Below are 25850 nucleotides of genomic sequence, written 5' to 3' on the forward strand. Positions count from 1 at the left end.
CCTCTGTGACATGACTTTTCCCAGGCTGGGCAAGGGGGCTCACGCCTGTAATCCCAGCACTTTGGGAGACCGAGGCAGGTGGATCACGAGGTCAAAAGATCGAGACCATCCTGGTCAACATGGTGAAACCCCATCTCTACTAAAAATACAAAAAATTAGCTGTGCATGGTGGCACGCACCTGTAGTCCCAGCTACTCAGGAGGCTGAGGCAGGAGAATTGCTTGAGCCCAGGAGGCGGAGGTTGCAGTGAGCCAAGATTGTGACATTGCACTCCAGCCTGGATAGTGAGAGCAAAACTCCATCTAAAAAAAGAAAGAGGAGAGCCGCCATGAGACCTCTGCCCAGTATAGACCATGACTCCCACTCAGCCCTGCTCAGCTCAGAAACAGCCCCTCCCACCCTGCTACTCAGTTATTCATGCCCCAAATCCCCTCTTTCAGTTCAGAAACCTCCAGGGCGTCCTTTATCCTCTCTCCATCACACACTTTCTCACACCTATGGGTTGTCCTATGGCTCTATTTTCATAAAAGCAACCAGGGATGGAGTGATTCTTATTTCCTGCCAGTTCACCAGGGCAGGCAATTGTGTGTCTACTCTGAGTGTCTTGCTAACTGCTTCCTCAGTACACGTCCTTCCTATCACTTCTGTCTGAAACACCAACGAGATAGCATGCATCAGAATCCAGCAATAAATTACAAAATTATTTTCCTGCACACCATGGATTTCTTGAAAATCTATTTGTGTCTTTAGTTAGGTCACAAGTGAAGGTGCTCTGCAGCACTTTCACTTTCAGATAGTTCTGGCTGAACCTGTGTACTTTCATGTACCTTTCATGGTGGCATCTCCTATACAAACTGACACTGGGTAAATAAACTCAGGATGGATGTGGGGACTCAAGTCCCCAAGTCCCCTCTCTCAGGTCAGAAACCTCCACACCATCCTTTATCCTCCTCCTTCCATCACACATTTTCTCACGCCTATGGAAGGTCCTAGGATCCTCTTTATGAAAAAATCAAGGATAGGCTGGGCGTGGTGGCTTATGCCTGTAATCCCAGCACTTTGGGAGGCCAAGGCGGGTGGATCATGAGGTCAAGAGATCGAGACCATCCTGGTCAACATGGTGAAACCACGTCTCTACTAAAAATACAAAAAGTTAGCTGGGCATGGTGGCGCGTGCCTGTAATCCCAGCTACTCGGGAGACTGAGGCAGGAGAATTGCCTGAAGCCAGGAGGCGGAGGCTGCGGTGAGCCGAGATCGCGCCATTGCACTCAGCCTGGGTAACAAGAGCGAAACTTCATCTCAAAAAAAAGAGAGAGAGAGAGAAAGAGAGAGAGAGAGAGAGAGAGAGAGAGAGAGAGAGAGAAAGAGACCCATCTCTACTAAAAACACAAAAACTAGCCGGGCATGGTGGCGAGTGTCTGTAGTCCCAGCTACTTGGGAGGCAGAAGCAGGAGAATGGCTTGAACCCAAGAGGCAGAGGTTGCAGTGAGCCGAGATCGCAGCACGGCACTCCAACCTGGCAATTGAGCAAGCCTCCCTCTAAAAATAATAATAATAAATAAACAAAATCAAGGATAGAGCAATTCTTATTTCCCACCAATTCACTTAGGGCAGGCAATTGTGTATCTACTCCAAGTGTCTTGCAAACTGCTTCCTCAATAAACAAGTGTCTTTTCTATCTTGTGTCTGAAATACTAACAAGACAGCATGCATCAGAATTCAGCAATAAATTACCAAATCATTTTCCTGTACACGATGGATTTCTTGGAAATCTATGCCTTTATAATGAGCAGTGAACAGGAAACAAAATCCTATTTTTAGTTAGGTTAGAAGTTCAGCCAGAGCTATTTAAAAGTGAAAGTAGGGCAGAGCACCCGTCACACTATGCTTTCTGGTTGCATGTCTTATGCAACCTGAAACTGAGTAAACAGCCTCAGGATGGAAGAGGGGACTCACTGGGCAGAGAGATCAGGCTTGCACAGCTTCTGAAGGCACAAGAAAGCTGCAGGAGGAACGGTCCAAATGTCCATAGCCCCTACTCCTGACCCAGCACCTTCTCCCCACAGCTGGCACCTACAGTCTCAGGGGGAGTCTGTCTTATTCCACTTAGCATGTTTTAAAGACTCATTCATGTGACAGCCAGTGTCAAAATGTCCTCCACTTTTAAGGCTAATAATCTTCCATCATATGTATATCTGTAGATGGAAATTCGGGTTGTTTCCATCTCTTGCCTGTAATGAATCTTGCTGCTATGAACACTGCTGTGCAGATATCTGTGTGAGTCTCTTCCTTCAATTATTGAGTGTATACACAGAAGTGGTATTGCTGGATCACATGGCAACCTTTTCCGGAAACTGCCACAAAGTTTTCCACAGCAGCTACACCATTTTACACTCCCAACAGCAATGTTCAAGGGTTGCAGTATCTCTGCATCCTCACAACACTTATTATTTTGTGTCTGAAAATAATAGCCATCCTAGTGAGGAGGAAGTGCTATTTCACTATGGTTTTGATTCTGCATGTCTCCAGTGACTCTGAAGTTGAATCTCTTTTCATGTGCTTGTTGGCCACTTTTATATCTGTTCTGGAGACGTGTCTATTGAAGTTATTTGGTCTTTTTTTTTTTTTTTTAAGACGGGGTTTCACCATGTTGGTCAGGCTGGTGTTGAAATCCTGACCTCAGGTGATCCGCCCGCCTTGGCCTCCAAAGTGCTTGGATTACAGGCGTGAGCCTCATTGTTAAATTGGAAGAGTTTTTGTGTCATTGTTGTTAGATGGTAGAAGGTCTCTATTTATTCTAGATCATAATCTCTTATCAGATATCTGATTTGCAAATTATCTTCCATTCTGTGAGTTGAGTGTTTACTTTTCCAGAATGACCTTTGATTAAGTTTTAAGTTTTGAGGGAGTCCAGTTTATCTGTTTTTTCCTTTTTTACTTGTGCTTTTGGAGTCATACCCAAGAAATCATTGTCAAATCTCACGTCATGAAGATACGTGTGTGTTTTTTCTTTTTTTCAAAGAATTTTATCATTGTAGGTCTTTTTCTGCCCCCTTCGAGACAGAGTCTCACACTGTCACCCAGGCTGGAGTGCAATGGCGAGATCTCGGCTCACTGCAACCTCTGCCTCCCAGGTTCTACCAATTCTCCTACCTCAGCCTCCTGAGTAGCTTGGACTATAGGTGCACGCCGCCACACCCAGCTAATTTTTTGTATTTTAGTAGAGATGGTGTTTCACTGTGTTTCCCAGGCTGGTCTCAAACTCCTAAGCTCAGGCAATCCACCCGCCACAACCTCCCAAAGTGCAGGGATTATAGGCATGAGCCATCGCGCCCGGCCAGCAATCTTACATTCATAACTAGCTCACTCCAATGAAAAGGACATTTATCTGCTGGCTGGATGTGGTGGCTCATGCCTGTAATCCCAGCACTTTGGGAGGCCAAGGCAGGTGGATCACCTGAGGTCAGGAGTTCAAGATCAGCCTGGCCCATATGGTGAAACCCCGTCTCTACTAAAAATATAAAAATTAACCAACCTTGTGGCGCACTCCAGTGATCCCAGCTACTCGGGAGGCTGAGGCAGGAGAATCGCTTGAACCCGGGAGGCCAAGGTTGCAGTAAGCTGAGATGGCGCCACTGCACTCCAACCTGGGCAAGAAAGCAAGACTCCATCTCAAAAAAATAATTGTGGTAAAATACAGTTAGTATAAAATGTTCTATGTTCATAAAAGTTATTTTAAAGTTTCTACCTGAAAAAAAAAAAAAGAGAATGACATTACTAATCTGATTATAATGCAGAGCCCTCATGACCTAATCGCCCCTTAATAGACCCCACCTTGAAACACCTGCATTGGGGATTAACTTTTCAACACACGAACTTTGGGGCATGGATTCAAACCATAGCAGCTGCCAAGGAAGATAGGAGGAAACATAAGAGATACACAAGAAACAACGTCTTGCTTAGTTGTTCTGGTTATAACTGGGCACATGTGCTCAGACACTCGTTTCTGTACTCCCTTCAACACATATTGTGAGCATCCTCTCTGTGTCTGGGCCCGTGAAATTGACATCCCCCAACTCCCAGGTTAAGATTTCTCTCCACACTGCAGAGAAGTTTACGTTGGCCGGGCGCGGTGGCTCACGCCTGTAATCCCAGCACTTTGGGAGGCCGAGGCGGACGGATCATGAGGTCAAGAGATCGAGACTATCCTGGTCAACATGGTGAAACCCCGTCTCAACTGAAAATACAAAAAATTAGCTGGGCATGGTGGCGCGTGCCTGTAATCCCAGCTACTCAGGAGGCTGAGGCAGAATTACCTGAACCCAGGAGGCGGAGGTTGCAGTGAGCCGAGAGGGCGCCATTGCACTCCAGCCTGGGTAACAAGAGCGAAACTCTGTCTCAAAAAAAAAAAAAAAGAAGTTTACGTTGACTCAGGTGTGATGCCCACTTATCCTTCATTCATTGTCCCGTTTAATGAATGACAATAGATTTCTATTGTCAGAAGATGATTATGGCACTTTCCTCTTTTGAAGCTCATCAATGTCTTCAGAACAAAGTGTAAACCTCTTCTATGGGCACTTAAGTTCTCTCTGGTAGAAATCTTCCCTTTCTGATACTTACAAGAACATTTTTATTTTTATTTTTTATTTATTTATTTTTGAGACGGAGTTTCGCTCTTGTTACCCAGGCTGGAGTGCAATGGCACGATCTCTGCTCACCGCAACCTCCGCCTCCTGGATTCAGGCAATTCTCCTGACTCAGCCTCCTGAGTAGCTGGGATTACAGGCATGCGCCACCATGCCCAGCTAATTTTTTGTATTTTTAGTAGAGATGGGGTTTCACCATTTTGACCAGGATGGTCTCGATCTCTTGACCTAGTGATCCACCCGCCTCAACCTCCCCAAGGAACATTTTTATTTTTGAGATGGAGTCTCACTCTGCCACCCAGGATGGAGTGCAGTGGTGCGATCTCGGCTTGCTGCAACCTCCGCCTCCCGGGTTCAAGCAATTCTCCTGCCTCAGCCTCGCGAGTATCTAGGATTACAAGTGCGTGCCACCACACCCAGCTAATTTTTGTATTTTAGTAGAAATGGGGTTTCACTATGTTGGCCAGGATGGTCTCAATCTCTTGACCTTGTGATCTGCCTGCCTCGGCCTCCCAAAGTGCTAGGATTACAGGCATGAGCCACCATGCCTGGCCCCTAGAACCATTTTTATATCACTTCAGTCTAATAAACCACCATTTTACTTAGAGCAATTTCTATTCTTGGAAAATCAGAGGGCCTTTCAGCTTCTGCTGTAAGGTGATTCTTAGTCCAGAGAACAAGATTATATCTGCTTCTTCAGGATTACAGCAAGTTACTAGATTTCTACTTCTTCCTGTCATAATATATGTTATCATCTAAGTCTGGATCTTCCTTTGTTAATTTTTTGTGATTCTCCAGGTGGCCTAAGGGTGGGATCAATAGCTCTGTCTCCAGCCTAGCCTGGGAGCTGCCTTAAAGGAGCGGCACACTTAGTGATTGCAGAGATGCTGGTGGGAAGCTGCAAGTAGACTAGCTGTTGTGTTTTACTAATTTGGTGCTTGGACCAGGAAAATTAAAATGCAGTCTTGTGCTCTATGGATGAGACCTTACTGCCTCAGAATAGCTACTTCTGAGGCAAAGAACAATGAGTAACTTAAATCATTTGCTGATGGTCATGAATCATGGCGTTGTGACAGGGACCACCACCAGCAAAATCAAATCAAATGATTTTGTTCTCGTTAATCAGAACAAAGAGAAAGTAATTCGAGAGCTAGTACATAAGATTCATGTTTTAATATTTTGAGACCCATAAAAGAATGGTAATGAATATATTAACTATCAAGAAAATAAAGTATTTGTAAGCCGTAATGAAAAGATAGGCTGGAGGCCAAGCACGGTGGCTCATGGCTACAATCCCAGCACTTTGGGAGGCCGAGGCAAGCGGATCATTTGAGCCCAGGAGTTCAAGACCAGCCTGTGCAACATAAGGAGACCCTGTCTCTACAAAAAAAATAAAAATTAGCGGGGTGTGGTAGTGCACACCTGTAGTCCCAGATAGGAGGCTGAGGTGGGGGGATCACTTGAGCTCAGGAAAACACAGAACAGGATTAAAGTTTTAAAATTCATGATTCTCCAGGCAGCCGGAGGGTGGGAACAAGGAGGTCGAGGCTGCAGTGAGCTGTGATTGCGCCACTGCACTTCAGTCTGGGTGACAGAATGAGACCCTGAAAAGAAAAAAGAAGGAAGGAAGGTGGGAGGCTGAGGTGGGTGGATCACCTGAGGTTGCGAATTCGAGACCACCCTGACCAACATGGAGAAACCCTGTCTCTACTAAAAATACAAAATTAGCTCGGTGTGGTGGCACATGCTTATAATCCCAGCTACTCGGGAGGCAGAGGCAGGAGACTCGCTTGAACCCAGGAGGAGGAGGTTGGGGTGAGCCAAGATCGTGCCATTGCCCTCCAGACTGGGCAACAAGAGTGAAACTCTGTCAAAGAAAGAAAGAAAGGGAGGGAGGGAAGGGGAAGCGAGGGGAGGGGAGGGAGGAAAGGAGAGAGAGAAATTACCTGTTGTGACTGCCCTGGGCGTGCCTACCTACCAGACACCTGATCTTGCAAGTCTTTATTAAAAGTCTCACTTTCGCTGTTCTTCGTGCCTCTAAGTCCATTCTTTGGGTTTGGACAGGTAAGTGTGTTTCTCGCATATATAAAGTTCAGAATACAGACCAAACTAAACTACAGCATTAGGAATGCACCCTTAGATGGTAAAATCAAAAGAGAAACAAGAAAAGTATAAATATCAGGATAGTAGTTATTTCTGGGTAGAAAGGAGAGGATAGTGATAAGAAGGAAAGGAAGCGTTCTGGAATACTGGAAATATTCCGTTTCTTGGCCTGTGGTAGTTAAATGGATGTTCGCTTTGTGATAAATCATTCAGCTGTATATTTATGTTTTGTTTACTTTTCTGCATGTTGTATTTCACAAATAAGATTTGAAAATTAAATGTCCAAAGTAGTCAATGTAATACAAGAAAAGAATATAATTATAAAGTTTTAGTAGCCAGGACGATCCATAATGGGTGAAGACAGGCAAAGAAATGAATGGAAAAAAATTTAAAAACCCAGAAAAGACCATGAATCTAAAATATCTTTAGACCATGAATCTAAAATATCTATAATAGGGATGGCATATCATCACTGAAGAACAAAGAAGAACACTCTAGGACAGAACCTTGAGAACGCCTACAAGAAGCGATCTTGTAAGCGTTCCTCACAAACATCAAACAGGTTGTAATGTCCAATACGGCCCCGCCCTTCGTCATTGGGCGGTTTCAGGTGCGTTGGCGATTCCCGGCCTCGAGGGGGTATCTGGAGAACGGCAGGCGCCTGGAAAGTACGCATGCGTACTGCTCCCAGGGTCTGCGGTAGAAACTGCTCTCGCGCCCGGTTACGCACACGGCGTTTACCGTGCGCACAGCGCTCACGCACGCGCACTGGGGTGTCCACCGGGTATCGCGCTGTCCCGTTATTCCAGTTTCTCTGGGAGCAGCCGAGTTGACCCCGCGGTCGAAGATGTCCAAGCTGCCCGCAGACAGCAGTGTCCCGCAGACAGGCGCGACGAATGGTGACAGAGACGTCCCGCAGGCAGAGGTAGGCCGCGGGAGGCGGGAGCCGGCCCCGGCGCAGCCTGAGGAGGCCGGGGAAGGCGCGATGGCGGCGGCCAGGGGAGGCCCGGTGCCGGCGGCCAGGGAAGGCCGGATGCCGGCGGCCAGGGGAGCCCCGACGGCGGCGGCCAGGGGAGCCCCGGTTGCAGCGGCGGTGGTGGCCAGGGCAGCCGCGGCGGGTAGGGAAAGCCCAGCGGCGGCGGCGGCCAGAGAAGCCAGGATGGCGGAGGTCGCCCGCTTGCTGGGGGAGCCGGTGGACGAAGAGGGTCCCGAGGTTAGGCCCAGGTCCAGGCACGCGAATGGAGGCCTGGCTGCGTTGCCCTATCTCCGCCTCCGCCACCCACTTAGCGTTTTAGGAATCAATTACCAGCAGTTTCTCCGCCACTATCTGGAAAATTATCCGATTGCTCCCGGCAGAATACAGGAGCTTGAAGAACGCCGCAGGCGATTCGTGGAAGCCTGCAGAGCAAGGGAAGCAGCGTTTGATGCCGAATATCAGCGAAATCCTCACAGGGTGGACCTCGATATTTTAACCTTTACGATAGCTCTGACTGCATCTGAAGTTATCAACCCTCTGATAGAAGAACTTGGTTGTGATAAGTTTATCAATAGAGAATAGTTACGTGGTGACACTACAAGAGAACCTCTGCATTCCAGTCATACCAATCCTGCAACTTGATTTTCAGAAGTCAGAGTATATCGAGATAAGGCAGTGCACAGGTGGAGGTGGAGGGGAAAAAGACAGAGGGAAGCTTATCATGAAAAAGCATTACAGAAGAAATTGAAAAAAATGTCGAAAGTACCATAACTGTAACGTTCGTTGAGTTTGTGATTGATCCACATTTTTCCCCCTGCGTTATGGAAAATGTCTCTCAACATTGCTTTATTACAAAGTAAAGGATGATTTTATAAAATTGAGACTTGATGAGAAATCACCAATACTTAAGCCCATGAGGATGAAAGAAATTATCAAATAGTGCTGAACAGAATAAGGCGTTAACGCCGAGTTATTAGGACTGGAAGGCTGTGAAAAGATCTTGAAATTGTCAGAATATGTGCCCTCCTCATGTCATATTCAATAGAAGTATCTAGTGTAAGATTGATTTTGTGTTTTCTTAGACTTTTCAAGTGACAAGCAAAGTAAATGTTGTACATCTTATGTGATAAATCATGTTTTCAAGAACATCAAATTTCTGGACTTTTTTCTTTCACTCAATTTTTAATTTTAAAAGTGTTTTCAGTATAAAAAAATCCATTTACAAGCCAAAAAATATATAAAATATACAGTGAAAAGCCTTCCATTCTTGTCTTCCTCCATCCAGTCCCCACCGTGACCTCTAATGATAGCCACAGTTTCCCTTCCATCCTTCTGGGTTCCCTATTTGTACACAGGCACCTATAAGTCTGGGTTTACTTGTTTTTACTTCTTCACAGAAGTCAACTTACAATACTTACTGCTTTATACATTGCTTTCTCATTAAGAACATATCTTGACGACCCTACCAAACCACTGTATTTCCTCATTATTTTTTAAAGTGGCATTTTATTGCATTCTGAAATTATGTTGAAATTTACTTAACCAGGGATATATTGATGGACATTTAGGTTGTTTCCCATATATTTCTTTGGAGAGAAAAAAAAATTGCTGGAGTAGTTCATCTTGTACACATATCATGTGGCAGGTGTACAAATATAGTATTGCTTCAATTCAAAATGCACTTTTCATATTTTAACATAGCTGAAATATGGGTGCATCTTACATTTGATGCTGTAATACAGCATTTTTTTCCTTAGGTTTTCATGAAACTAATGATGTGTCTTATAATCATTAGCTACCTACATTTCTTTTAACGTGTAATATCTGTGGCTGATTCCCTAGAAGTGAGAATTCTGGACCAAAGGAACTCCTTTAAAATTGTATGGATATTGCTATGCAGCACTATGTGTTCTGCTTTGCACTCCCACCGGCAATTGATGATCAAGGATATTTCATGACAGCCTAGCCAACACACTAAACTAACAGTCATCCAGCTTTTATGAATCTGATAGTTGAAAAAACAGTATATGAGTTTTAATTTGATTTTATTATGAGTGAAGTTAAATATCTTTTTTTTTTTAATGGAGTTTTTCTCTTGTTGTCTAGGCTGAAGTGCAGTAGTGCGATCTCTGCTCACTGCAATCTCCACCTCCCAGGCTCAATCTCAGCCTCTTGAGAGCTGGGATTACAGGCATGTACCACCACGCCTGGCTAATTTTTGTATTTTTAGCAGAGATGGGGTTTCACCATGCTGGCCAAACTGGTTTTGAACTCCTGACCTCAGGCAATCCACCCACCTCGGCCTCCCAAAGTGCTGGAATTATAAGTGTGAGCCATTGCACTCAGCCAGTTAAATATCTTTTAAAGAGTTATATATATACACACACACACACAGACACACACACACACACATATTCCCTTTTCCATAAAGTCTCTGTTCATATTCTTTTTTTTTTCTTTTCTTTTCTTTTTGAGACAAAGTCTTGCTCTTGTCGCCCAGGCTGAAGTGCAGTGGTACCGTCTCAGCTCACTGCAACATCCACTTCCCAGATTCAAGCGATTCTCCTGCCTCAGCCTCCTAAATAGGTGGGATTACAGGTGTGTGCCACCTCGTCTGGCTCATTTTTGTATTTTTAGTAGAGATAGGGTTTCACCATGTTGGCCAGGCTGGTCTCGATCTCCTGATCTCAGATGATCCTCCTGCCTCAGCTTCCCAAAGTTCTGGGATTATAAACTTGAGCCACTGTGCCTAGTTCATATTCTTTATCCAGTTTCCTGACAGATAATTTTGTCCTTTCTACGTTGAATCCAGTAGCTATTTATGATACTCGTGTTAGTGATACGAGGTATAATAACAGCTTGGGATATGAGTTATGAATATTTTTTCACAATTTGTCATTAGGATTTGGCTTTTTGGAAAGGCTTTTGGCCATGGTGATTTTTGCTGCCTATATTCCTTTAAATTTGCAGTAGGCCCGGCACAGTGACTCACACCGGTAATCCCAGCACTCTGGGAGGCTGAGGCAGGCAGACCATTTAAGCTCGGGAGTTCAAGACCAGTCCGGGCAACATGACAAAACTCTGTCTCTTTGAAAAATATGAAAAATTAGCCTGGCGTAGTGGCACACGCCTGTAATCCCATCTACTCTGGGAGCTGAGGTGGAAGGATCACTTGAGCCCAGTAGGCTGAGGCTGCAGTAAAGCCAAGATCACACCACTGCATCCAGCATGGATAACAAAGTGAGATCCTGTCTCAAAAGTAAAAAATAAACCTGCAGTATTTTGAATCCCAAGGTTGTAGTGTATGTGTTGTGTGTGTGTTTTCATTGTTCATGTTCGAATCTTTCAACGATTTGAAATTTATTCTCAGGTGCAGTATAAGGATCTAATTTTTTTTTTAGATGGTTGTCTGATGGCCCTAACCTCATTTACTAAGTAGTCCATCTTTTCTCCACTAACTGTTTTTTGTTTTTGTTTTTCAGACAGAGCCTTGCTCTGTCAACCAGGCTGGAGTACAGTGGCAGGATCTCAGCTCACTGCAACCTCCTCCTCCCGGGTTCAAGCAATCTCCTGCCTCAGCCTTCTAAGTAGCTGGGATTACAGGCCCATGCCACCACACCCGGCTAATTTTTTGTATTTTTGTAGAGACAGTGTTTCACTATGTTGTCCAGGTTGGTCTCGAACTCCTGACCTCAGTTGATCCACCTGCCTCAGCTTCCCAAAGTACTAGGTACCATGCCTGGCTCCACTAATTGTTTTAAGATGTCCTTTCATATAAAAACTGTGTTTTAGATTTTCTAATTAGTTCTAAATCTGGTAATGCTAAAGCCTTTCAGTATACTTTTTCATAGTGCTTCTGGGTATTTTGTTCATTATGTAACTACAGCAACCTCAAAGTCAGCTTACCTTATTTTAAAACAAAGCATTTTTATTAGAATCATATTACACTTCATTAACTCATGGGTAATTGCTATCTTTTAGATAATGAGTCTTCTTCTTATCTAAATGATCAGGGTTTTTTTTTTGTTGTTGTTGTTGTTTTTGAGACAGTCTCACTCTGTCACCCAGTGTGGAGTGCAGTGGCATAATCTTGGTTCACTGCAACCTCCACCTCCTGGGTCCAAGCAATTTTCATGCCTCAGCCTCCTGAATAGCTGGGACTACAGTTGCCCACCACCACGCCTGGTGAATTTTTGTAATTTTAGTAGAGATGGGTTTTTGCCATGTTGGCCAGGCTGGTCTTGAACTCCTGGCCTCATATGATCAGCTACCTAGGCCTCCCAAAGTGCTGGAATTACAGCTATGAGCCACCATGCCTAGCAGTTTTTCCATTTTTTAAAAGACTTCCTTTGTATTCTTCAGGAGAGCATTAATATTTGTCCTTAATGTTTCATAGGTCTAGTCATTTATTTCTAGACACTTGATCTTTCATGTTTTTTCTGTAGTACATGAAGATATTTCTATTATAGAAGCTTGCCTGTGTATTTGAAAATAATTGATGTCTGCATATTTATTTGATAGCCTCCTTTAATATACTGAATTGTCTTACTATTTATAGTAGTTTTTCAAATGATTCTCTTGTTGAGGAATTAGTCATTTGCAAATAATGATGGTTTTGGTTTTGCCTCTTTCACTTTTTTTTTTTCCCCCTTAGGGATAGGGTCATGATCTCCTGTGCTTAAGCTGCCTTGGTCTCCTAAAGTTCTGAGATTAGAGGCATGAGCCTAGCCGGGCGGGGTGGTGTGCACCTGTAGTCCCAGCTACTTGGGAGGCTGAGGCAGGAGAATCGCTTGAACCCGGGAGGCGGAGGTTGCAGTGAGCCAAAATTGTGGCACTGCTCTCCAGCCTGAGTGACAGAGTGAGACCCTATCTCAAAAAATTAAAAAATAACAAAAGATAAAACAAATAAAAAATAACAAAATTAAAAAAAAAGAGGCATTAACCACCATGCCTGGCCCCTTTTACAATTTTTAATACCTCTGGCTTCTTTCTCTTTATTAGTTTTTTGGCTAATACCTTCTATCTAATTTAAAACAGTGCTGGAAGATAGTGAAGCATCCTTGTCTTGTTCCTGATTTCATGGAAATCTTTTTTTTTTCCCCCTTTCAACAGTGTCTCACTCTGTTGCCCAGGCTGGAGTGCAGTGGCGCAGTCTTGGCTCACTGCAACCTCTGCCTCCAAGGCTCAAGCGATTCTCCTATCTCAGCCTACTGAGTAGCTGGGACTACAGGCACACACCACCATGCCTGGCTAATTTTTAATCTGTTTTTGTAGAGATGGGGTTTTGCCATGTTGCCCAGCTGGTCTCAAACTCTTGAGCTCAAGTGATCCTCCCACCTTGGTTTCTCAAAGTGCTGCGATTACAGATGGGAGCCACCGCACCAGACCAATTTCACAGAAATGTTTACATAGCTATCTATTGCTGTGTGTGTATGTCTGTGTGTGTTTTATCAAGAATGGTTGTTGAATTTTGTCAAAGACCTTTTCAGAATCTGTGAAGGTAATCCTAGGATTGTTTCAAATCTACCACCATTTAGAGTTACTAATAATACACGATCTTTGCATTCTTCAAATTAATTAATTATATATATACACACACATTTTTTTTTTTTTTGAGAGAGAGAGAGAGTCTCACTCTGCCACCCAGGCTGGAGTGTAGTGGCATATTAGCTCACTGCAACCTTCGCCTGCTGGATTCAAGCAGTTCTCTGCCTTAGCCTCCTTAGTAGCTGGGATTACAGGCATCCACCACCATGCCCAGCCAGTTTTGTATTTTCGGTAGAGATGAGGTTTCACTGTATTGGCCAGGCTGGTCTTGAACTCCGGACCTCAGGCGATCCACCCACCTTGGCCTCTCAAAGTGCTGGGATTACAGGCATGAGCGACCGCGCCTGGCCAGAAATGATATTTTAGTGTGCTACTGGATCTGTGCTTTTTTGTTAAAGGACATTCATGTTCATAAGTGAAGCTGCTGTGTCATTTTCTTGTACAGCATTTCTCTCTCTTAAATAGTGATGTTATTACATCATATAAATAATTTGGAAATTTCCTTAGTTCTGGAACACTTTAAAAATCCATTGGAATTATCTAAGGTTTGGTAGAATTTCTCTTGGGGACCATCTAGGCTGGTGTCTGGGGTGGTGGCAAGGAGCAGTAGCTCTTTCACCACTTTGTGCATTTTTTTCCCCATGGTACGAGCAATAGATTTTTAGGTTCTTTGAAGACAAACCAATCCTCACTGAGTTAGAATATAGCATTTTTCCTTTCTTTTTTTTTTTTAGACAGAATTTCGCTCTTGTTACCCAGGCTGGAGTGCAATGGCACGATTTCAGCTCACTGCAACCTCCGCCTCCTGGGTTCAGGCCATTCTCCTGCCTCAGCCTCCTGAGTAGCTGGGATTACAGGCACTCACCACCATGCCCAGCAAACTTTTTGTATTTTAGTAGAGATGGGGTTTCACCTTGTTGACCAGGATGGTCTCGATCTCTTGACCTCGTGATCCACCCACCTCAGCCTCCCAAAGTGCAGGGATTACAGGCGTGAGCCACCGCGCCCGGCTTTCCTGACTTTCTTGATTGCATGCCTTTCTACTTAACGATCACAGAGGGGGTTGTTGAGCTTGTAGAAGTGTTAGATGATAAAACTCTCCAAAATAATCTTCGCGAAGCTTGGTTTTAGCCTTACCATCTCCTTCTCTGATATGATGAGTATATCAAAGCCAAAACACTCTTCCTGGATTCCTGAAATCAGCCTGGGGCTTCTATTTATTGGGTTGCCATGAGAGGCTTTTTCTGAGGGTTCTTACAGTATTTGGCCAGAGACAGAAATCTTGGGTTCCTTCCCTTGATGGAAGCTGAACTCAGGTCTAGAGAAAAAGTGGTTGTTGCCCAAACAGTAAGAATGATACTTGGACTTCCACAGTTCTAAACAGCTTAGTTAAGTATTTTGTCACTTAATGTTTCCAGGAAAGAGCCTGGAGGCTCATAGGATTGATAGTGTTTACAAGTCCATCTGACTCAGATCATGAACTCTTCTCACTAAAGGGCACTGGCCTAACAGGGTTGGACTCTCAAGAGGCAGAGGAGGAGGATTCGGGAAGAGGGTGAAGAGCATCACTTCTGGTATCAGACTGTATTTGTTCAAGTTCTGGCTTCGACCACCTGTGGGACCCTGCATATATTACTCAACACTCTATTCTCTTCAATTTACCCCAAACTCCTCCTGCAACCTCCACCTCACAGGTTCAACCGATCCTCCTACCTCAGCCTCCTGAACAGCTGGGACTATAGGCGTGTGGCATCATGCCCAGATAATTTTTGTATGGGGCTTCGCCCTGTTGGCCAGGCTGGTCTCAAACTCCTGACCTCAAGGGATCCGCTAGCCTCAGCTTCCCAAATTGCTGGGATTACAGGTGTGAGCCACCACACCCAACCATTCTACATCCTTCTAAGTGGTGAAATCTTACAGAGGTTAAACATGCAAAGTTTTGGGAGTTGTGAGGGGCAGCATATAAGAATCTGTAGTTCCTGGACCAACACACATTCTTAGAATAGCTAAATACACATTCCAAATGAATTTGAATTAAATACACATTGAAACTGAATTCCGGCCGGGTGAGGTGGCTCACGCCTGTAATCCCAGCACTTTGGGAGGCTGAGGTGGGTGGATTGCTTGAGGTCAGGAGTTCAAGACCAGCTTGGCCACATGGTGAAACCCCGTCTCTTAAAAAAAAAAAAACTGAATTCCATTTCTTTATACAAACCTAAACATATGACCTCATATCTGAGATCCAGACTCATCTGCTTCTGGAGAAATGCCCACCTGCAGATGCTGAATGTGGGAAACCTTCCAATAAATGGGCATTGGACACCCAGCTCTGAAGCGAACATGACTAGGATGGTGGGTAAGTTTCTGTTTTCCTCAGGGATTGAACGAAAGACACAAAAAGGAAAGTGGGAGGTGGTTCTCTGTCAGGTAACTACAACGACTAAATGGTTCCTACTTCCCCTGTCGCCAAGATCTACCCATACCTACTGTCTTCTGCAAGGAAAACAGAAAAATCCCTCCGGAGATTTATTATGCATTGGATGGGTCACAGGTGTGCTTCAAAAGGAGAAAACACCAGATGAAAATCATTGATCCTCAAAGTAGAAATAGCCTTTGTGCTATAATAAGAAAGATACAATGTTTGGTCTTTCTTGTTCTTGGCACAGAACTCCTAAGACTCTTAGAATCAACTGAGTGATAGTGTGTTAGGAACATCTTTTGCTCTAATGAGGTGACTCTTGGTGGCCCTTGGATAGCTTCAGAATGGGGGCTATCACTAGAAAGACCAAGGCTTCACTGGAAGCTTGGAACATTCAGCCTCATCCCCAGCCTCCTGGTAAGGGGAGAGGAGCAAGCTGCTAGAGATTGAATCAATCACCAGTGGTAACTGACTTATCAATGATACCTCCATAAAGCCCCTAAATAGCAGGGTTTGAGAGTTTCCAGATGGAACACCTCAAGGCGCTGGGAGAGTCCCACCAAGAGAGGGCATGGAAGCTCTATGTGCACCCCCTACACCCACCCTATCCATCTCTTCTATATAGCTCTTCCTGAGTTGTATCCTTTATAATAAACTAGTACTGTCCGAACGCGGTGGCTCACACCTGTAATCCCAGCACTTTGGGAGGCTGAGTGATCACTTGAGGACAGGAGTTTAAGACCAGCCTGGCCAAGATATCAAAACCATGTCTCTACTAAAAATACACAAATTAGCCAGGTGTGGTGGTAACACACCTGTAATCCCAGCTACTCAGGAGGCTGAGGCACAAGAATCACTTGAACCCAGGAGGTGGAGGTTGCAGTGAGCTAAGATCACATCAGTGCACTCCAGCCTGGGCGAGAGAGTGAGACTCTGTCTCGAAATTAATTAATTAAACTAGTACTAGTAAATACAGCACTTTACTAAGTTGTGTGAGTTCTAGCAAATTATCAAACCTGAGGGGTGGTCATGGGAACTCCTGAATTTGTACTTGGCTGGGTAGAAATGTGGGTAGCCTATGCACTCCATTTGTGGCTGGCATCTGAAGTGGGCATAGTCTTATGGGTCCTGTGGGGTCTGCACTAACTGCAGATAGTTGTTGTCAGAATGGAATTGTGGGACACTCGGTTTGTTTTGGAGAATCATTGTGGAAAATCCCACACACATTCGGTGTCAGAAGTGTTGTCAGAAGAAAAACTCTCTCAGCCTTCAAATAGAGAATATGATCTCTTTAAATTTTGTTTTGTTTTGTTTTTTGAGATGGAGACTCGCTCTCTTGCCATGCTGGAGTGCAGTGGCACGATCTCGGCTCACTACAACCTCCACCTCCTGAGTTCAAGCGATTCTTGTGCCTCAGCCTCCCAAGTAGCCAGGATTATAGGCACATGCCACCAAACCCAGCTAATTTTGTATTTTTAGTAGAGATGGAGTTTCACCATGTTGGCCAGGACAGTCTCAATCTCCTGACCTCATGATCCGCTTGCCTCAGCCTCCCAAAATGCTGGAATTACAGGCATAAGCCGCCGCTCCCAGCCTCCAGCACTTCCTTTTGAAGGCTAATACGGGCAGATCACTTGAGGTCAGGAGTTCAAGACCAGCCTGGCCAACATGGCGAAACCCCATCTCTACTAGAAATACAAAAATTAGCCGGGTGAGGTGGTGGGCACCTGTAATCCCAGCTGTTCAGGAGACTGGGGCCGGAGAATTGCTTGAGCCCAGGAGGCGTAAGATGCAGTAACCCACGAGGTGAGGTTGCAGTGAGCTGAGATAACACCACTGCACTCCAGCCTGGGTGACGGAGTGAGACTCTGTCTCAAAAATATAAAAATAAAGTAGTTGGAGAATCAGCATTAAAACTTAGTTTAAGAATTTTTACTTGATCTTTCTATTTTTCCAGAGAGTTTCTCTGGCCTCTTTTCTTTGACTTGCAGGTACTGAGCAGTGTATTATTGTAGCCATTCAAAATGGAAACCACACTGAATTTTGGAGACTTTACGGCTAACTCATAATTACAAATTCCCTCCAGTAACCAAGCTATCTATCTGAAGTTACCCTCCAAAGAAGTCCTTTCTTGAGTCTTCTGCATAATAGCTCAAATGTGCCTTTTGAAGCATATATGTCGCATGTGGGAGAACTCACTCCATTTCTCCAAGAGAATTGTAGAAACAAAGCAAGGTGCACATGAGTCAGAATAATTTCCAACCCAATCAGCTTCCAGACATGACCTGTGATAGGTCAGAATTTTTAGATGGATTTTCATGAAGTTCAATTGCCAGCAACTCTCATATTTGGATTCCAGTTAAATTCCAAGGATTTTTTTTTTTTTTTTGAGACAGGATTTCACTCTGTCATACAGGGCTGGAGTGCAGTGGTGCAATCATAGCTCACTGTACAGTTGACCTCCCAACCTCAAGTCATTCTTTCACCTGAGTAGCCACGACTACAGGTGCACATACCACCATGCCTACCTAATTTTTTTGGTAGGGACAGGGGTCTCACTATGTTGCCCAGGCTGGTCTTGAACTCATGGGCTTAAGCAGTCCTCCCATCTTTGCTTCCCACCATGCTGAGATTACAGGCATGAGCCACTACACCCAGCCAGAGCTGACTGGTTTTAAATGGAATATAAACTTTCACATTTTTGGTTATCAGGATCAAGCTAGCCACACAAGAAAGACTATATCATTAGAGAGTTGGGGCTTGGAGCCATGTGATATCAGGTAGGAGGCTGGAGATTGGCTTCAACAAAATGGGCAATGGTTTAATCAAGCATGCCTGTGTAGTGAAACTCCAATACAAACTCTGGACACCAAAACCTGGGTAAGAGTCCTTTGTTGGCACTACCCCTGCACTTACTGCGGAACATGGACGGCAAAGGGGAACAGGTCCCTAGGGACACAGGAACTTCATATTTGGAGCCCTCCCCATCCCAGACTGTGCCTGATACATCTCTTCTAATCTGTGTCCTTTGTAATAAGCATGACTTTGAGTATAACAGATTTCAGTGAGCTCTGGGAATTATCAAACCTAAAGGTGGTTTTGGGAAACCCCAAACTTGCAGTGCCAAAATATTACTTATAGGCCAAGCCAAGTGGCTCAGGCCTGTAATCCCAGCACTTTGGAAGGCCAAGGCAGGATGATCACTTGAGGCCAGGAGTTCGAGACCAGTCTGGGAAACAGTGAGACCCAATCTCTACAAAAAATAAAAAATTAGCTGGGGTGGTGCGCACCTGCAGTCCCAACTACTCAGGAGGCTGAGGCAGGAGGATGGCTTAAGGCCGGGAGGTCAAGGCAGCAGTAACCGAGATTGTACCCACTCAAAAAAAAAAAAAAGCTGGAAAATGACCTTATAAGAAAGTTTACATTAATATTGAAGTGGTTGTAATTTAAAATATCACATGGTCCTCAGGTCCTCAGGCGCTCAGAAGACGGGCGGCTACAGAAGTAATGGCACTCAGGACCGCTAGGGGACGGTTGAGGAGCGCGCACCCTGCTTACGCATGCGCACACACTCGTAGCGTTTACGCGCACACCGAGATTCGCGCATGCGCACGTACCGCATACAGCAGTGAGGTGCCGTTACTCCCATCTCCGTAGAAACGCTCAGACTATGGCGGAGCCGACTGGGCTGTCGGAGATGTCCGAGCTCCCCGGAGACAGCAGCGTCCCACAGGTGGGCACAACGAGTGGCGTCAGCGACGTACTGCAGGGGGCAGTCGGCTGCGGGGGGCGGGCGCAGGAGGCCGGGGAAGGCCCCGTGGCCGAAGGTGCGCGGTCCATGGCACGGGTGCCGGGCCCTGTGCCCGGGCCCATCCCCAGCGGCGTCCCGGGTCTGACGTCCGCCCCAGACCCCCATCAGCAGCTCGGTTTCTTAGGAATTAACCAGCAGCTGTTGTTCCGCGAGTATCTGGATGGTAGCTCCATGATCCCGGTCAGATTACTACGGGATTTCGAGGAACGCCTCAGGCTGTTCGTGGAAGGCTGCAAGGCGAGGGAAGCTGCCTTTGACGCGGATCCTCCGCAGATGGACTTCGCGGCTGTCGCCTTTGCTGTAGCGCTGACTGCCTCCGAGACCCTCAGTCCTCTGGCCGACTGAGTCGGCTGTGATGACGAGATTGGTGGCAAGGAATAGCTAAGTGACTGTTTTCGGATCAAAAGAACAGGCTGTGCCAGTTTAAGCTGAGTCAGTTAAACTCAGCTTAACTGACTTAACTCAGTCATTAGGGGGAATGCAAGCTGGAAGGGAATATGGCAATGTGCAATTGAAGGAGAAAGCACACTGCGAAATGGAAACAGACAAGACTGTTGAATATTGTTTTCCTTCTTCTTTTTTAATATTATTTAAATAGAGATGGGAGTCTCGCGATGTTCCCTAGTCTGGTCCCGAACTCTTGGACCCAAGCGATCCTCCCGCTTCGGCCTCCCAAAGTGCTGGGATTACTTTATAGGCGTGAGCCACCGCGCCTGGCCGAATCTTGTTTTCAAAGAGGTCCCAAGACACTTCTGACTTAGCACATTGTTAGCAATGCTTTTTCCTGCATTTGTGGAGAATCCTTCAAGATTGTTTCACCATAAAGGATGGTTTTGCAAAGATCTAAGAAAAAAATGCTAGTAATAGAACTCATAAAAGTGAGCCAAAGTAATTAAAGAAAACAAATAACAGTTGTCAGGAATCCAGGTGTATCTGAGTTACTAGGATTGGAAGGCTATTGAGAGGACTTTGAAATTTCACAATCTGTGGTCATGTCATGTCAACAAATCCTAGTGTAAGATTCTTGTTTGTATTTTCTGAGGTACTTTAGATGAATAGCAAATATTCAGTAGGAAAAGCCACGTATTTATTATATGATCATTGTTTTGAAGTCTGTGTGCAATTTAATAGCTGTGGGAATAAGCTTGTTTTTTGTTAATTTTAAGCTTATTTTATTCTACAATATGTATTCTATTCACAAGACTCAACCAAAAAAAAGTATCAAAAGATGCTGTGAGGAATCTCTTATTGCTGTCCTCTGTCAAACTCAAAACTATTCCATACAAGTGTCATTGCTTGTGGCTTGGGATTTTGTTGTTTTCTTGGTTTTGCTTTTTTGCTGTATGTCTTTCAACAGTTTTCTAATGCATATGCAAATAAACATCAATCTAAATATAGTGCATTCTCCCTTTTAAAATCAAGGTTGTTAACTTGCATCACAAGGTATAAATTTTTAAAAATATAAAAAGTAGCATATACCTCTATCAGCATCTTGAGTTTTTTTCAGTTATATATGGAGAGATTTATGTATAAGGGGTATTTTTCTTCTTCCTCGTTTTTTTTTTTTTTTTTTTTTTTTGAGACAGAGCTCCCCTCTGTTGCCCAGGCTGGAATGCAGTAGTGAGATCTCGGCTCACTGCAGCCTCCACCTCCCAGGGTCAAGTGATTCTCCTGACTCAATCCTCCCAAGTAGCTGGGATTACAGATGTGCACCATCACACCCGGCTAATTTTTTTATTTTCAATAGAGACGGGGCTCTACTGGCCAGGCTGGTCTCAAACTCCTGACCTCAGGTAATCCGCCCACCTCAACCTCTCACAGTACTGGGATTACAGGCATGAGCCACCGTGCCCAACCTACTGGGGTTGTATTATGCAGGTGTGATTGACTGGATCATTGGTCATGGAACTGAACTCAATCTCCAGCTTCCTCCCGCTCCCAGACTGTCAAGTTGATACCACAGTTCAAAGTCCAGTTTTCTCATAATCTCATAGTGGCTCTTCTGGCACTGACAGCCATCATTCTGACTCATTACCATAAACGAGAAGTGCACTGTTAGTCACCTTTCGAGTCTAAACTATCAAGTATGGCCCAAGGGGCCCACCATGTTAACACTGACACCTCTGTCACTTGGGAAATGCCAAGGATTTAAAGAGTCCCAGCAACTGGACACAATGGCCAACCAAATTCTCTACTATCTGACAATATCTAATACTGTTTTTTACCTTAATGATTTTGATGTTAACAATTTTTTTTCTTTCTTTGAAACAAGGTCTCAATCTGTCACCCAGGCTGGAGTGGAGTGGCACAACCACGGCTCACTGCAGCCTCGACCTCCTGGGCTCAAGCAATCCTCCAGCCTCAAGTTTTCTGAGTAGCTGGGACTGCAGGCACATGCCACCACGCTGGGCTAATTTTTGTATTGTAGAGACAGGGTCTCCCTGTGTTGCCCGGGCCAGTCTTGAACTGCTGGCCTCAAGCCATCCTGCTACCTCCACCTCCCTAAGTGCTGGGATTACAGGTGTGAGCCACCATGCCCAGCTCCTTTGAATAGCTAATTCATGTTGCTCAGAACTTTATCTTTGGGAACTACTTGAGAATTGGTTCAGCATCTTCTTAGCTGACTTCTGTTTAATCTTGCCATGTACTTGGGAACATTCCTAACCAGACATTAGATGAAATTTCAGACTTGTCAGATGGCAGGAATTTAGGTCCCACATTTGTGTGAGTGCAGGCTTATTAACAGAAGGCTTTCTTTCAATCATTTGCTCACTAACAAGGGGGAGACTACCCCCACTGCCTACCTCTGTGGTAGGGGCATTTTTTTCCCAACCTACCCACTGGAGGGTACTGCCTCCTGGGGTTCAGCCACATGGTCTCCATTCTGGCATCTTATCCTGCTTGGGTTTGGGTTCTGTCTTTTCCCTTCACATTTTGAGTCATGCAGGTTCCTCGCCATCAAAATTAGCAGATTTCCTCACAAGCACTATCTCCAACACCAGCCACCTCTGGATTTATATTTCCATAAGATTTCTGGACTCCAGGAGTTCCCTTACCTTCCCACTACCTCAATTTTGCATTAAAAATATTTTTTGTTATTCCACCTGATTCTGATGAGCTACTGGAAAAAAAAAAGAAATAGAAAAAAATATTTTTTGTTTGTTTTTTGTTGTTGTTGTTAAGAATATTTTTTAAATAATTTAGTCCGGGCAAGTCGCTCACGCCTATAATCCCAGCACTTTGGGAGGCCGAGGCAGGTGGATCACAAGGTCAGGAATTCGAGACCAGCCTGGCCTGACACGGTAAAAACCCATCTCTACTAAAGATACAAAAAATTAACTAGGCATAGTGGCTCACACCTGTAATCCCAGCTACCCGGGAGACTGAGGCAGGAGAATCGCTTCAACCCAGGAGGCAGAGATTGCAGTGAGCTGAGATTGTGCCATTGCACTCCAGCCTGGGCAACAGAGTCAGACTGTCTCAAAAAAAAAAAAGCGAATCTCTGCTAAGTGTTTTTCTTAACTGTAGGGGGCGGAAAGTATATGTCACATAGGAAATATCATCTCATATTTTATACCACTTGACACAGATTTCACTGAGACAAACTCCATATATGTTCTGGGACTTACCCCTACCCTCCAGCACTCAGTCTTATCAGGCACCCTGCTCACAGACTCTTACCAGCATATCATTGTACAGGGCCAGCATATTATCCTGTGAGGTGTTAAGATCAGACCCAGCGAGGTGGCTCACGCCTGTAATCCCAGCACTTTAAAAGGCTTAGGTGAACAGATCAGTTGAGGTCAGACGTTTGAGACCAGCCTGTCCAACAAGGTGAAACCCCATCTCTATTAAAAATACAAAAATAAGCTGAGTGTGGTGGCATATGCCTATAATCTCAGCTACTCAGGAGGCTGAGGCAGGTGAATCGCTTGAACCCAGGAAGTGGAGGTTGCAGTGAGCCAAGATTGCACTATTGCACACCAACCTGGGTGACAGAACCAGACTCCATCTAAAAAAAAAAAAAGAATCTGTGTTTTCTAACTAAAATCTACTACTAACTGAAACCTACTAATTCTGTAATAAGCCTTCTGCTAATCCCTTCCCAGGCATAATTATTACAAAAATTCCATGAGTTGAATAGTGCTATGATGTCAATTTTATGGAGGAGGAAATTGAGACTCAGAGAGGTGGCATCCCTTGTTTGTGGTCACACAGCAATTAAGTGGTAAAGTCTGAGTCCCCTTGCTTGTGCCCTTGACCTCCTGGCATGTGACCACTGAACCCACCATGGCAGGTGCAGAGTAGAGCGCCCATAAATGTCCACTCAATGTGAAAATGTCTCTCCCCCTGCCCCAGGTCACAGAGACACTCTCTACCACACTGGGATTCTAAAACCTATAGTTTAAATTTTTTCTTTTTTCTTTTTTTTGAAACAGGTCTCATTCTGTTGCCCAGGCTACAGTGCAGTGGCATGATCATGGATCACTGCAGCCTCCCGGGCTCAAGCCATCCTCCTGCTTCAGCCTCCCAAGTAGCTGGGACCACAGGCACACACCACCATACCTGGCTAATTTTGTATTTGTTGTAGAGTTGGGGTCTCACTAGGTTGCCCAGGCTGGAACATAGATCTTACAGGTTTAGAAAGTGGGTCCTGGAGCACAAATGAGTTTGGAGTGTCAAGGGTTTGAGACTAACCACCATCCCTGTTTCCCTCATAACCCCTGAAAATGCCAATAAGATGGAAAGTTTTCAAAATGTATCTGGAACCAGGGCATGGGAAATGACAAAGCCACAAAAGAAACAAAGCAGCCTCAGCAGCAAGAGGAGCTGAGGCAGATGGAGGGCTGGAGCCACAGGACTAGCTTCATATTGCAAGCTCCCTGTCCCTCCCGCCCCTGGGGCCAGAATATCAGAGATGCTGGGAGCAGTGCAGCAGGTGACTTCCACTGACCTCCGCGGTGAGTGTGGCAACGGCAGACACAGACCGGACACAGTGGGGCAGACTCTGTATGTATTCTCCTCTTCCCCTTCCCTGAGCTCACCCCAGCCCCAGCCACCATCAGAAAAGGACCTCACTTAGCAACATTTCAGTCCTTCTCATCATCCTGCTGAGGTTCCTGAGATGGGAGAGAAGAGAGAAAAAAATGTAAAATAACAAAAGCAATGACAGCTCTGTAAAAATAAGTGTTTATATAGGGTTTACCATGCCTCAGGCACTGTTCTACAGTTTTCTATGGACTATAATGCCCACTCTAGCTTCCTCATTATTTTTTTTTCTTTTAGAGACAGGATCTTGCTCTGTCACCCAAGCTGGAGTGCAGTGGCCCAGTCAGACAGAGCTCATGGCAGCCTCTAACTCCTGGGCTCAAGCGATCCACCTAACTCAGGCTTTCAAAGTGCTGGGATTACAGGCACGAGCCACTGTGCCTGGCTAATTTCTTTATTATTATTATTTTGTAGACACAAGTCTCGATATGTTGGCCTGGCTGGTCTCAAACTCCTGGACTCAAATGATCTGCCATTTCAGCCACCCAAAGTGCTAGGATTGCAGGTGTGAGCCACTGTGCCCTGCCTCCTTGCTGTTTTTCAAACTCACTGAACACAGTCCTACCCCAGGGTCTTTGCACTTGCTATTCCCACCACCTGGAATACTTTTCCCCAGAATATCCACATGATTCAATCCCTCACTTATTCCAAGTATTCACTTTGTCAATGAGGTCTTCTCTGCACACTGTTTAGAGTTGCAAAAAAAACTCTCAGGACTCCCCACCCCTATTGATTTTTCTCCTTAGCAGGTATCACCTCCTAAAATGCGGGGTTTTTTTTTGTTTTTTGGGGGTTTTTTTTGAGACGGAGTCTAGCTCTGTCACTCAGGCATGATCTTGGCTCACCACAACCTCCGCCTCCTGGGTTCAAGCAATTCTCCTCCTTCAGCCTCCGGAATAGCTGGGATTACAGGCGCCTGCCACCATGCCCAGCTAATTTTTGTATTTTTAGCTGGTCTCGAACTTTAAAGTGCTGGGATTACAAGCGTGAGCCCCCACACCAGGCCAAATGCCTTCTATTCACCTAAGTATCCTGTTCATTGTCTGTCTCCCAGAATAGAACATCCGTTTCACTGGGGCGGGGGTTTGTATTTGTTTTGTTCACTGCTGTAGCCCCAAGGCCTAGAACAGTATCAGCACATTGTACATACTCAGCAAATATGTGTTGGGTAAGCCACAAGAATGAGCCCATGCCTCAAGACTGGCCAATGAGAGCACCACAATCTTTCAGGGATGGACATGTGACCTAATGTAGGCCAGTGAGAACCTTCTGCAGGATATATGCTACCAGGACTGAGA

At 45.0% G+C, this 25850-nt stretch overlaps 3 protein-coding genes across 9 annotated transcripts in view; 2 read left to right on the forward strand and 1 right to left on the reverse strand.

The window, feature by feature from the left end:
- The first annotated feature begins 7515 nt into the window (after positions 1-7515).
- Positions 7516-8874, forward strand: EID2 (EP300 interacting inhibitor of differentiation 2). The gene has a single exon (XM_078359665.1). The coding sequence runs from the start codon at positions 7598-7600 to the stop codon at positions 8306-8308; it is 711 nt and encodes a 236-aa protein (XP_078215791.1). The 5' UTR covers positions 7516-7597; the 3' UTR covers positions 8309-8874.
- Positions 7516-20900, forward strand: EID2B (EP300 interacting inhibitor of differentiation 2B). Its single transcript, XM_008988004.5, has 2 exons — positions 7516-7675; positions 19162-20900. Exon 2 carries the CDS (start codon positions 19363-19365, stop codon positions 19846-19848), a length of 486 nt encoding a protein of 161 aa, XP_008986252.2. The 5' UTR covers positions 7516-7675; positions 19162-19362; the 3' UTR covers positions 19849-20900.
- Positions 19320-25850, reverse strand: part of SELENOV (selenoprotein V) — a 49340-nt gene continuing 42809 nt past the window's right edge. For 5 of the 7 annotated variants that reach the window (XM_078359662.1, XM_078359664.1, XM_078359663.1 and 2 more), the window contains one exon: positions 19320-24623. Coding sequence is in view for 1 of the 7 variants with exons in the window: in XM_078359664.1 (XP_078215790.1) it covers positions 24566-24623 (58 nt within the window). In the remaining 6 variants the exon portion in view is untranslated. The remainder of the gene's footprint in view (positions 24624-25850) is intronic. The other 2 variants (XR_013530901.1, XR_013530902.1) reach the window with 2 other exon arrangements.

The sequence above is a fragment of the Callithrix jacchus genome, chromosome 22, assembly GCF_049354715.1.
Source record: "Callithrix jacchus isolate 240 chromosome 22, calJac240_pri, whole genome shotgun sequence".
NCBI classification, from domain to species: Eukaryota; Metazoa; Chordata; class Mammalia; order Primates; family Cebidae; genus Callithrix; species Callithrix jacchus.